This window comes from Phyllobates terribilis, unplaced genomic scaffold, assembly GCF_046119375.1.
Source record: "Phyllobates terribilis strain yellow unplaced genomic scaffold, ASM4611937v1 Scaffold_4__5_contigs__length_816908805, whole genome shotgun sequence".
NCBI classification, from domain to species: domain Eukaryota; kingdom Metazoa; phylum Chordata; class Amphibia; order Anura; family Dendrobatidae; genus Phyllobates; species Phyllobates terribilis.
Genome location: NW_027362764.1, coordinates 473,069,353 through 473,083,727, shown reverse-complemented (window position 1 = coordinate 473,083,727; position 14,375 = coordinate 473,069,353). Strand labels below are relative to the sequence as shown.

At 40.8% G+C, this 14,375-nt stretch overlaps 1 protein-coding gene across 1 annotated transcript in view; it reads right to left on the bottom strand.

The window, feature by feature from the left end:
• Positions 1–14,375, bottom strand: part of EXOC2 (exocyst complex component 2) — a 227,716-nt gene that overhangs the window by 44,961 nt on the left and 168,380 nt on the right. Inside the window, exons 16-20 of the mRNA XM_073678693.1 lie at positions 12,521–12,582; positions 11,120–11,200; positions 7,761–7,820; positions 7,448–7,509; positions 3,083–3,149 (exon numbers count right to left, since the gene is read on the bottom strand). Coding sequence (XP_073534794.1) covers positions 3,083–3,149; positions 7,448–7,509; positions 7,761–7,820; positions 11,120–11,200; positions 12,521–12,582 — 332 coding nt within the window. The remainder of the gene's footprint in view (positions 1–3,082; positions 3,150–7,447; positions 7,510–7,760; positions 7,821–11,119; positions 11,201–12,520; positions 12,583–14,375) is intronic.

The following is a 14,375-nucleotide window of genomic DNA, read 5'->3' as shown; positions in this document are numbered from 1 at the left end:
ATATTAAAGTATGTTAAGCAATATTAAAGCCTAAAAGCATCTCTTCTATAAGAACCTCTAAAACCATAAAAAGGCCTGTTATCATGATGTATAAATCATTTCATGATCACTAGAATAAACTATTAAAGGAAATCGGTCAGCACGATCCACCCCCCAAACTATTAAAGATTGGCTGAAATGAAAAGTCGGCAGTCATTTTATGTGCACACTTTAACAATTCCCCAGTATTACCTAGGTGGGTGGTTAATTGACCACATGCATGTGATTTGCATAATAGCGGTCATGTGCCGACTAGACTAATATGGTTTCTCTCAATAGGCGACAACCGAGAGGAGCCAGATGAGTTTAGTTGGCATGTGACCACAAATATGCAAATCCCATATATGTGGTCATGTGACTGCCCACTTGTACAGGAAGTAAAGGGGAATGGTCACATGGTGACAATGTGCAATGCTCACACTTCGACAGACTGCAGTCACATAGAATGACTCCAGACTTTTCATTTCAGGCTAGATAACCCCTTTAATAGTTTGGGAGTAGATAGTGCTGACAGATCCACTTTCCAGAGTGACTAAACATTTTACAGATTTCTTTAATAGTTTTCATGCACGTTGATTGCCTGCAAATTAGTGAGAGGTCAAGGACCTGAGACCCTCACTGATTGCTCAACAGACCAATGAGAAATGTGCTGCTCAGGAAACAGGAGCACAGAGTCTATGGTGCTGATACATCAAAGGCCAGAAAACTGGGGTAAAACTCTTTGAATAGTCGCAACATTTTTTGCAAAGCGCAGAATTGAGCAAAAATGTTGTGGCTTTTGGCATTTATAAGCCAGACTGACGCAGCTTAGACAAATTGGGTGGAGCTGGGGAGAAGCCGAGGCGGGATGGGATGTGGCTACTCCCGCCCATCAAATTCAGCAAAAACGCTGGGGTTTCTTAAGTCTGAAATGTTACCCCAGTCCCTGACGGGGCGCAAGCCAATAATAAGATGCGTCAAATTTGTTAAGTGGTATGCGCCTCTTAATGAATTTGACGCATATTATTCCTGCTCGCACATCATTAAGATTGGCGTACAAAATGACAGTGTTAATGAATCGGGGTCTATTGAACAGTACTCTGCTCTGTGTGCTAACTCAGGCAGGACCTTTGTGCTTGTGTCTAGGTGGGGATAGGACCAGGACCCCGACACTGGTCTGCAGGTAATAAAATGCATAAAATCTACAAAAAAAATAGTTAAATGTTAAGTTACTAGTGAATCATAGGTTTCTAATGGTCAGAATAATACTTTTATGAATAAAGATCACAATTTACATTAAAGTGGTTGTCCGGCCTTAGAGTAATAGTCTGACTTGTGAATCCTCACAGCACACGCACTGTCAGGATTCCCGGGTTCTGGCGTTCGGAGCGGGCGGTCATGTGATCGCAGGTATGCGATTTGCACACTTCCAGCCATATTCCAACTAGACGTGTCCGGCCTTGCTTAATATGCCTGTATTGAGGGACGCCACACACGTCTAGTCGGCACATGACCACATATATGCAAAACACATACTTAAAGTCACACGCCTGCTGCTCCCAGCACCGGAGAAACTTCACAGTGTGCAGTGCACGCGCTATGAGGAGTGACAAGTCTGCAGTCTCATAGAGTAACTGCAGACTTGTACCCTAAGGCTGGACAACACCTTAGCTCAGCCTGGACAATGACATGGATCATTATTTTGATCTTAACTATTATAATACCAACAGCAACATCGGATATGGTGATTATGTCATGTTAAAGGGTTTTTCTCAAACTCACTAGTTATTCCTCATCAATAACATAGGGGATAACTTGCTGAGAATGGGAATCAATAACCCTGAGAAGGGAGCAGAGGTGTGTGTGGTCGATTTCTGATCCATTCTCGGGACTGCTGGGGCAAATTATCCCCTAGTCCAATAGGAGAAAACTTGCGATTTTTGGAATACCCCTTCAAAATCATAATATCTGTGGTAGCCAACAGTAATGCTGAATCAGAAACACTGGGTAAGATCAGGAGTACAATCTGAGATCTAGTGCCACAGTTCTTTCTAAAACCAGGGCATCTACAGCTTTTCATCTGATATTCTATAAGTTCCTCGACAACTCTAAAATCCAAACTTGGTCTTAAGTCCCCCATACACTTCAGATAAATGTTGGCTTAATGACGGTTCGGCAGACTGTTCAGCCAGCAACTATCTCATATGGCACTGCCATATGCAGGAGCGGCCTGGTGAGCGCTCCTGTCTTCTCTATTAAAGAGACGCTGCCAGACATCTCTGGTGCGGTGTTATCTTTAGGGAACAAAAGGATTGGCAGTCCGAAATTGGATGTGCTGGATCCTTATCTCACCTGAAAATACAGGGCCCCATACACATTAGACTGTCTGCAGAGCCTAGCACTATTGGCGGGTTCAACTGACGTTTGTACATTATTTAATGCTAGTAAAAACTCCTGGTTTTGTGTCTTGCTCCCCTCCCTGCACTGTCTGCAAGCGGACAAAAAAATGGGCTAAAACGCTACCAGTTCAGCCTTTCCGCAGCTGAAATTGGAGCAGGTCAGTTGGAAATTAACCCTTTTTTTCTGCTTTTTGATTACGTTTTACATACGTGTAAAAAATTCTCAAGTATGACAAACAGTGGGGACGAGACCATCTCTTGATTAAGGAAACCATTTACATCTAGGTTTACTGTTCCTTTAAGACCTTCAAAAAGCACAACCCCTAATGAGGTTGTCCAAGCCTCAACAGTCTCTTGAGACACCTTCCTTTTGAAGTCAGTGACACCAATTCATCCTTTCTGTTAAGTATATAGATGACCACTCTTCAGATATGACAAGACAATGGCACCTTTCTTGGGGGGGAGAGAGTGGGAATAAAATGTATAGATTTCAGAAATAATACTTCTCACAGATTCTTGCACCACAGTGGATTTATACGACATAGAATATATGTATATTATCGCCATATGGTGCTTTATTTCAAAGTCTGAGTCGACACGTACATTATATCTAAACCTCAGATACAATTAAAAAGAAAATGAGCAAACTAACAATAAAAACGTACAGAGGATATCGTGGGTTCTTCATTAAGACTTCCGAATAACTCAGGAGATGAAATATCAGCTGAAACACTAAGAAATAAAAAAGCAATTGTGAGAAATACAGGAAAGCAACAAAAAATACTTTTTTCTTACAAGTAAGCATTTAATCACAAACAAATAGCCTGGAAAGTGATGACTGCAGAGTCACAAGTATCTCATAACCATACGTCAGATTTCTAGGTATGTAGAGTTTACAGCCTAACTATTTAGAAGAAATGTAAGCGTTCTTCTATTTATTCACGGCTATCACTAAAACTGGAGGCTGTTGCAGATGGTTAATCACTAAAATACACTGAATGCTATAAATAATGGTCTAGTTTACCTGCTATACAGTAGTAACGTAATGAATACAGTAGGACTATATGGAAAAACTTGAGCAATATACACTGCTCAAAAAAGTAAAGGGAACACTTACACAACAGAATATAACTCCAAGTAAATCAAACTTCTGTGAAATCAAACTGTCCACTTAGGAAGCAACACTGATTGACAATCAATTTCACATGCTGTTGTGCAAATGGAATAGACAATAGATGGAAATTATTGGCAATTATCAAGACACCCTCAATAAAGGAGTGGTTCTGCAGGTGGGGACCACAGACCACATCTCAGTACCAATGCTTTCTGGCTGATGTTTTGGTCACTTTTGAATGTTGGTTGTGCTTTCACACTCATGGTAGCATGAGACAGACTCTACAACCCACAGAAGTTGCTCAGGTAGTGCAGCTCATCCAGGATGGCACATCAATGCGAGCTGTGGCAAGAAGGTTGGCTATGTCTGTCAGCGTAGTGTCCAGTGGCTGGAGGCGCTACCAGGAGACAGGCCAGTACACTAGGAGACGTCGAGGGGGGCGTAGGATGGCAACAACCCAGAAGCAGGACCGCTACCTCCGTCTTTGTGCCACGAGGAACAGGAGGAGCACTGCCAGAGCCCGGCAAAATGACCTCCAGCAGGCCACAAATGTGCATGTGTCTGCACAAACGGTTAGAAACCGACTCCATGAGGGTGGTATGAGGGCCCGACGTTGACAGATGGGGGTTGTGCTCACAGCCCAACACCGTGCAGGACGCTTGGTATTTGCCACAGAACACCAGGATAGGCAAAGTCGCCACTGGCGCCCTGTGCTCTTCACAGATGAATGCAGGTTCACACTGAGCACATGTGACAGACGTGACAGAGTCTGAAGACGCCGTGGAGAGTGATCTGCTTCCTGCAACATCCTTCAGCATGACCGGTTTGGCAGTGGGTCAGTAATGGTGTGGGGTGGCATTTCTTTGGAGGGCCACACAGCCCTCCATGTGCTCGCCAGAGCTAGCCAGACTGCCATTAGGTACCGAGATGAGATCCTCAGACCCCTTGTAAGACCATATGCTGGTGCGGGTGGACCTGGGTTCCTCCTTATGCAGGACAATGCCAGACCTTATGTGGTTGTAGTGTGGCAGCAGTTCCTGCAAGATGAAGGCACTTAAGCTATGGACTGGCCCGCCCGTTCCCCAGACCTGAATCCGATTGAGCACATCTGGGACATCATGTCTTGCTCCATCCAACGTCCCGTTGCACCACAGACTGTCCAGGAGTTGGCGGATGCTTTGCCCAGGCATTGTAGGGAGGTCATACAGGCACGTGGAGGCCACACACAATACTAAGACTCATTTTGATTTGTTTTAAGGACATTACATCAAAGTTGGATCAGCCTGTAGCGTGTTTTTCCACTTTAATTTTGGGGGTGACTCCAAATCCAGGCCTCCATTGGTTAATAAATTTGATTTCCATTGATGATTTTTGTGTGATTTTGTTGTCAGCACATTCAACTTTGTACAGAACAAAGTATTCAATGAGAATATTTCATTCTTTCAGATCTAGGATGTGTTATGTGAGTGTTCCCTTTATTTTTTTGAGCAGTGTATATTTTGGCATTTGAAGAGGAATATATTTTACATCTATTTTTGTGTTTCTTTTTCACTTTTCATTTATATAATTTTTTTTAAAATTTAGATTTTTTTTGATTTGCAATCAAGGGTGCGCCTTCATAAAAGATATTCCCATATCGGACAATTATATCCTTTTTAAAAGCAATGATATTATTGTCTGATCAATGCAGTTTCAGCCTCTGGGACATGCAGATATCTTGAGAGCATAACCCAATCTTGTGCTTAGGTAAAGAAGGAAGGAGTAGCTGCACATGCACTAGCACATGCACAGCTTTCTCCATTCACTTCTACAGGGATCCTGGAAGTTGGAGAACAAGTGTACTTGTGTAAGATAGGACCCGTCCTCTTGTGGATAAGCCATGAATGTCCAAGATGAGAATTACTTTTTAATGGGAACTGATACAAAACAGATTAGATCTAATGTGAGCAAAGCAAGTGCATTCATAACATGCAACACACTAACAAAGTCATTTAATGTTTGTCTTTTTTAAGTTATAGTATGTTGAATGGAGCAAATGGTAATTCTAATGGTAATTGATAAATAGAGTTGTCAGTAGAATTCCACTAAGGATAAAAAATCATAATGCCTTAAAGGGGTTGTCCACTACTAGGACAACCCCTTCTTGATCTGAATGTTTGGCCCCAATAAAATAAAAAAGTTTATACTCACCTCCTGTGCTGGTGCCATTCCAGTGGTGTCAGCACTCGCTCTCCCCGCGGCTGTCCTGCGGTGTCATGACACATGGTGCCCAATCAGCGCTGGCGTCACTGTCTCCGCCTTCGTACGAAGTGAACATGAAGAGGAAGTCCGGGCAGCAGCTGAACTCACTTCCGCTTCATGTTCAATTCGAAGGCGGGAACAGTAAAGCTGACGCCAGCGCTGATTGGGCGCCAGGGTCACGTGTCACAACAACAGCACAAGAGCCCCGGGAAAAAGAGCGAGTGCCGACACCACTGGAACGGCACCAGCACGGGAGGTGAGTATAAGCTTTTTTATTTTATTGGGGCCAACCATTTAGATCAAGAAGGGGTTGTCCTAGTAGTGGATATCCCCTTTAGACAAGAAGGATGTATGAAGGGATATAAAAATGTAAAACTGCGCACTAGCCCATAATCAGTGCAGTTGGCATTATGGTAGTGATCATCTCCACTCAATAGTATTGCACCATGGTGTCTGACAACAGGTTTATGAAAGTGCCCTGTGTACCTGATTTGGTTTAAAGGAAACCTGTCAGGTTGTAAAACACTACTAACCTGCACATATGAGGTTAATCTGCAGGTTAATAGCATCAGGAAGGTGCCTGGCTGCTGTACTGAAAGTATGGCACCCGAGAGAAAATGAACTCTATTCCTCCCGGGAGCTGCTGGCTTTCAATCATACAGGTGTGCCCGTAGCAATTACAGTCACCGCTCACAGCACCAAGAGCAGCGGCTGTAAGCACACCCCAGCACTTTGATTGACAGCCGGCTCTGCAGTGCATCAGTGCAGTAAAATGACTGTCAATCAAAGGCACCTTCCTAAAATATTAACCTCTAGATTAAAGCCTTATCTGCAGGTTAATGGCGTTATCCGACCTGACAGGTTAATTTGATTAATTAGTGCCTCAGTAAAATTTATGTATACACTGCTCAATATTGAAATTGCAACACTAAGAAAGAAAAGTTGTGAAATTATGGAAATCGCGGAAATGATAGACACGGAAAGGATATGCACATGATGAAGAAATGGAAACGTTTTCAAAACATCTTGATTTTTTTCAGTATAGCGTATGAGCGCCACACACAGAATTACATGAACTTTACATGCCTTGGCTGCTATCAATGAGATTATTAATGGTTATCTGAGGAATGTTCTGCCACACAGAATGCACTTTGGCAAGAAAAACAAAAGACCCGCTGCTGTCAGCTCCTTTTGTAATGGCCAACCAATGACATCTTAGATGTGCTCGATATGAGACAAGGGGGAAGATGCTGCAGGCAATGGTAGCACCATTAGGCCACGCAGGCTGCTCACAGTATCAGTGCTGAAAAGTGGCACATCTGGGATGTCATCAGTCGGTAATTAAAAAAGAAGCTGCCAGCAGCAGATTTTGATGATATGTGTGTCCAAATGCATTCAGTGTGGCAGAACGTTCCTCAAATAACCATTAATAATCTCATTGATAAGATGCTGAGGCGTGTAAGTGCGTGTATTTCTGTACATGGCGCTCATACATGATACTGAATAAATCAAGATGTTTTGAAAATCATTTCCATATCATTAACATGTCTGTCGACCCTGTGATTTCCATAATTTCAAAACTTTTCCTTCTTCATGGTGCAATTTCAAAGTTAAGGAGTGTAAATGGTAATATAATACATGTCCTTTAGGCAAGCCTCCAACTGTAGTTACATACTGCATTGTATCCACATCTCCTTCAGGTTTGTTACTCAGGTATTCAAGGGTAGATATGAAAGCCTAGTTAGGAAAAAAAGATACTATTAGATAAATGGCAGTATCAATATGAAGAACAAAAAATAAATAGATATATATTAATTATTGTAGCAATAGATGTAAATGGCAATTTCTCTTAAAGATCTGGATAAATGGTACCTCAGTTGGTACTTGTGCAACATATTATACTGTGTCACACTCCATGCAGTGTAAAATAAAATGATGGAAAACATTATTATTCTTTAGGCTGAATTAATGAAATTATTTCTACACACCTGGATTATGTTAATGCAGAGCGTACACATGTTGTCCTGCGTTTTCTGCTGCTGAAAAATCTGGAAACAAAATTGAAAGCTATTTTTAAAAGAAAATAAAGTAAAATGATAGTAAGAAGGGAATTAAAAGAGTTTTGCAGGCTAAATCGTAATTTCCCTATATTCGCAGCACAAGTAGGTATCGGGACGCGTGGATGCCATTTGGATATTTGTGATTAAGTCCACACTTTTGTGATTCGGCAGTTTGTCGTCACAGGTTTTAAAAAAAAACATTTCCTCCAGGTCAGTATGGTTAAGATGATACTATACTTGTTTTTTAATTTTTTTATGTACGTATTCGAGAAAGGAAGTAAGACTATTTGTAGAATAAAAGAAAATATGAGGATTGTGTCTGTATCCTTTCTTATTTTTCCATCCATGGATTTGTGTGCGGAGTCACTTTTTTTGTATTGCAAGTTGACGTTTTAACGATACCATTTTGGGGTACATACAATGTTTTGATTAAGGGACGTGCAGCGAATGAAAAACCACAATACTGGCATTTTGATTTTTTTTTTCTCTTTGAATCATTTCCACAGGTTCATTAATTTATATTTTGATAGATCGGACTTTAATGAACATGGAGATTCTAAACATGCTTATCACACTCCCCCACCCCACCTTTTTTTTAAACTGAGGAAAAAGGGTGATTCTAATGTGTGTGTGTATATATATATATATATATATATATATATATATATATATATATATATATATATATATATATATATATATATTTTTTACTTTTTTTCTAGATTTTAATACTTTTTTTTTTACTTCATTTCTTTGTCACTTTAGGAGACTGAAGTTATCCTATGAAGCCCAGCCACATAGAACAACTAAGATGGCAGACAGCGGGACACCTCCACCTGCCATGACAAGCTGTCAGCACCTCGTGTTTGCGTCATGCAGTGGGGTGGGGTCGATAGCCGAAAATTAAACACACAGGCAATAGCAATTTAAATGGCACTGATAATAATTAAATGCCACTGTCATCTGCTGTTATAACAGGCAGACGCCAGCTGTATAACAAAGCTGGCATCTGCAGTGTATGGTGCAGGCCCAGCTCCTGAGCCTGAACCATACACTGGCACCCGACGTGTGAGGTCTATATACATCTCACTTGGCAAAGGGCTTAAAAAGGGTCTCTTGACAATAAATTGCTCACAATCTGTGCTCTTGCCTGGAGCTCCTAGTGAAGAGCAGTCGTCTTTGGGAGAAGCTTCAGTGTGTCATATTCTTACAGTAATATTACAGGGAAAATTAAGCATTACACAGTGGCCATTTAAATTAATAATTTATGAAACAAATACTTAGTTTGCCTAAGTGGCTGCGGTAAAACAAATCTTTGCATCTACTGCTGCAGCAACACAACCAAGCTGACTACCAAATAATCATATAATACCAACATCAGAAATATAAAGATAACAGCTGCGCTCGATGTATGTGATCCCAAAAATATACCTGATGTCTGTGTATCTCCAGCAGGATCCAAATTACAACATGCATTTATTGTTACCATTGGGTATTGTCACTAGTGCTTTATATGCCAGTGTGAAAGAGGATAGTGTTCCCTATAGGTATTGGTTGGGCTATATGATATAAAAAAAAGGTGACCAGCTCCGCCTGGCAAAACGAGTCAAATGTGAACAGGCGCAAGATGATGTGATTGCAAAAGTATACAAACAAATGCAGCAGCACACCGAGCAAGCTAAGGAATAGTTGAACATTGAACCTATGGCCAATTTGAACTCTAAGCGCCTTCATTCTACAAGTGTAGTCTATACAGCAATTAGCAGTAGAAAATTCATATATTCAATGTTCACGTATAACTTAAAGAAGCATGTTTTCTATTCTACTATAGTGACAGCAGCTTGCACCTGTTCACTTTAGACTAATTTTGGCAAGAGGTGCGGGTCACTTTTTGTAGCATATGTTTTGGGGATAGTGACTGCCTTTTTGGCTGTGCACTCCTCTCATGTGTCTAGGGCCTTATTCAGAGATCAGTGATTTTTCTCTAACATAAAAACCCAAACTGATTTTCATCAGTTTTTTTGGATGAGTGTATCAGTATTTGACATCAGTGATTTTCTCATATGCCAAAAAACAGAAAAATCTAAAAAATTGCCAAGCTTCTCTTACACATTACCATTAGAATGTTAAGAATAGGGGCACAAGGACAACAATGTGGGTAGCCAGTGATTTTTTTTACAAACCCATAGATTTGTATAGGTAATTTTGATCAGTGACTCAGATCATTAAGGACATATCTCTGTTAATTTCTTGTAAATACACAGTCCACAAAAAAAAACCCTGACGTGTGAACAGCTGCATATATCATGACAGGTATACAGATAAAACATGTACGAGTTTAAATTTGTAGGCGTCAGCCCAAAAGAGGCAAGTTTAAATATGATAGTGTAGGTTCCCATTTATTGGGTACGCCTTGTCATGGTAGATGAACACACACAAATCTGTATGCCAAGTACCCAAATTCTACAAGTACAGTCTATACAGCAGTTGTACTGTACACCGGGAACTATGTGGGGCCATTATACTGTATGGCGGATTATGTGCGGCCTATTATACTGTATGGAGGACTAAGTGAGTCCCATTATACAGTGTGGAGGTCTGTGTGGGTATCACAGTAGGGGTATAATACAGTGATGGGTCACCGTACTTTGCTGAGGGATACAGTAAGGTCATCATACTGTGTGTGTGGAGAGTAATGTGGAGGAATTCACTGTGGGGGTATCATACTGTGTTTTGGGGGCACTTTGTTGGCATCATACTTTATTATTTGTATTATTTAACTCAAGTTTTTTTATCCTTTGTTATTACATATTTAAATTAGGCCACTGGGCCATATGCCGTTTCCTGCGCTTAAATAACATATCATAGTATTCCAGTATGCCCCATTTGTGATTAAGTGCTAATTTTATTCTAAAATCTATTAATAAAATGTACTTTGCTCATGGGACAAGCCCTTTAAGTTTGTTTCCATATGAAAAGTTTCATAATTATATTTGATGATAAGGAAAAACTCTCTCAATTGTAGACATCTTTTTTTTTATAAATATCAAGGTTGGCCCGCGACTTTGTCCAATCTTTTAATTTTGGCCCTCTGTGTATTTGAGTTTGACATCCCTGCTCTAGAGGGAAGTGCAAGTGTTGTAGCAGATTTTATAATTACCAATAAGCATGTAAAAGGTTAACAAATAATAGAAAACAATTTAATGGATTACCCATTTGTGGTAGTGAGAAGATACAAGTAAACAGTATTACAACACAAGAGAACCCTCATGAACTGGAATACGTACATTAGCTTCAGCAGGTTTACATTCTAGGACGCCTTTCAGTGACTGCAGTGCCTGGGTAATACTCTGCTCAAACTGTGATGGCTATAAAATGGTAAAAGATACAAAAATTACCTTATTAGAAAAATAATCTGTACATTGTTAGGCTGCTTTCACACATCAGTTTCTCTCTGATAAGTGAGTAATGGTTCCTGTTTGTTTCAATGCGCTGGATCCAACTTTGGTCGCTATGTCAGTTTTTACAATAATTTTTACATCTGTTTTTCTCGTGGAAAATTCTTAGAAATTCTTAAAAATTCTTAGTTTCTTCTACCCAATAAACAGGAAAAATACAGACAGCATATGATTGATATCCGTGTGCTATGCATTTTTTTTTTTTTTTTTTTATGGCAAGTTTGACCCACAACACTGATCAGAGAAGGACATGTCTCCATTTTTTATGTGGTCATATGAAAAAGCATACTTATAGAAATGGGTCCGAGATCTATCAGCAAAATCACCGTATAGCACATATATTCAATAATGTGTGAAACCGACAAAGGCTGGTCCTACAAAGTCGCCACTGAGACAGGATGCACTGTGGCAATGGCCTGTGATACTGAAGCTCTATAAGGTATCCCCACATTCATGGAATTACTGAAAGCATTATTCTTTAAAGGGGTTGTTCGAATCGCACACTGTTCGCAGCGGGAATTCACCAGTTTCTAACCAGGGACCAGAAGGTATGTAAGCATTATACATACTCCCGACCAGGTCTTTTCTAATGGGTGTGGCGTCGCTCCATATACTTGTATGGTGCAAGGCTGCCCACTCTAGTCAGCCACACCCACTGGACCGCCGTGGCCTCGCTCTATACAAGCGCATGGGGCAAGGCTGAGTCCACTAGACAGGCTCTGGCCGGGAATATGTATAACGCATACATACCCTCCGGTCCTGGCTCAGAAACCGGTGAATCCCTACACAGTGCATGCGCTGGGGGGATTCATAAGTCTGCAGTTGCACAGAGTGACTGCAGACTTACTGATTTGGACAGGACAACCCCTTTATAGAGTGTGGTTCATTTGAAGGATATAAATGCTGGATATTCAGCTTTCCTAGTGTGGGTTGGGGAAGCTTTACAGGATAGATGAAAATTAGGACCGCCAGTACTCTATTAAACAGGGCTCCAAGCCTCCATTGTTAAACTGCTATTGGAAATTGAATGAAGTGGCATGTATAATCCTTCATCACAGTGTGGAGAAATGGGAGGTAAAATCAGTATGGGATCCATCCCAGCGATCACACATTTATCACCCATACTTGGGGTATGTCATAATCATAAATGTCATTTGGGAGAACTAGAGGACAGAGCGTATTGCGTATGACCTCCTATTGGACATGCACAACAATTAGATCTAAACTTACCAAAGATGTTAGACCCTCATTGTCAACCACCCAGTCTTCTTTGTCAGCCAATTTCTTCACCTCTGAAAAAAGCAATTATTTAGCCATTTAACATTTCTAATCAGTAATTAACATAAAACAAATTCATTTTCTTTTTAAAAAACATGCTATTGGGTGAAGGAATAACGGCTTCACCCAAGAACTGCATAATTGCTTAAAGAGGACCTGTCAACAGATCAAAAGGGTACAGTTTTTGGTACTATTTTATTCCCACTGCTCCACTAAGTATTACAGTTTTCATTTTTTTGTTTAAAGGGAAACTGTCACAATGAAAATGCAATTCAATCTGCAGGCACCATATTACAGAGCACAAGGAGCAGAGTCGATTGATAAGTTTTGTAAGAAAGATTCAGTATAATACGTGATTTACTCATTTAACCTCTGCACTTTCTGTGATTTTTGGTCCAGTGGGCGGTTCCTCTCAGTGATTGACAGTTATCTCTATATGCACACTTATACAAAGACAGCTGTCAGTCACTGATAGGACCGTCCACTGGACTCAAAGTCCCAGAAAGAGCAGAGGATTAAAGGGAACCTTTCACCAGGTTTGCCAGTACCAGTAAGTTCTTTCGTATATTCAGCATATTAGGATATGAGAATGTTGTATATTAGGGCTATTATTATACTCACATACGGGCCGGGGCGGTCCGATTCGATGGGCTTCTGGTCTGGATCCGGCGCCCCCTCTCTTCTTGTAATGCCGTCCTCCTTCTCTGCTTCGTGTGGATGAATCGTCCTATGTCAATCCACACAGTGTCCAGCATCGTGCTCCTGAGCAGGTGTACTTCTCTATGCCCTGCTAAGCACTACAGTGCGCATGCGCCAGCGATCTTTGGCCTTTTCCTGAGCATGCGCACTGCAGTACTTTGTTCTGGCCTCGACAGGGCAAAAAGAAGCGAGCCTGCGCAGGAGCGTGATGGAGGACAATGTGTGGATGACGTAGGGCACATCATCCAAACGAAGCAGTGCAGGAGGACGGCGATCACAAGATGAGAGAAGTCACCGGACCAAGAACAGCGACTCTTATCAGACTGGACCACCCTGTAAGTGAATATAATAAAAGGTCTTTTTCTTGTCTTGCAGGCCGGATTGGGGGCATATATACAGCATTATAAAATGCTGTATATATCAGGCTGAAAGGTGGTGGCCTTACCTCACATGGCAAAAACCTGGTGTCAGGTTCCCTTTAAATGATTAAAACACAGGTTATACTGAATTTTTCTTACAAAACATTATATCAATCTACTCCATTCCTCCTGTCCATAACGTGGTGCCTGAAGACTGGACTGCCCTCTCATGGTGACAGGTTCCCTTTAAATCCATCATATGATTCCAGATATTTTGGGCCTTTAAGCAACTCTCCGTTATTATCCTGTGAGCCATAGGTACCCCTCGGTACAGATCAGAAAAATCTAAAAAATTAGCCCTAAATAAAAAACCCATATCTCTGAAACTATGATGAATGCTAAAGAAATAAACAAAAAACTGAATACTCAGGGGAGGAGCAGGAATAAAATAAGAGCACAAACTGGTCACTTTTGACTTGGTGACAGGTCCTCTTTATTTTGAAACAGCTGCATGTGAATATTCATTGTTGGCCAAGCCATCTCAAAATACAGAAATGTAAGTAAAAGCAGCACATGTAGTTTGGGTAGAATGTTTTTCCATGGTTGACGCATCATTTGTAACCTATCGAGGGACAATTTATATAATTTTAGATTATTTTACTACAGTAAAAGATTAGATGTCTAATAAGCTAAAAAAAAAGAAATAAATAATGCAGCCCCCCCTAGAATAAGTGACAGTGCTTTATAAG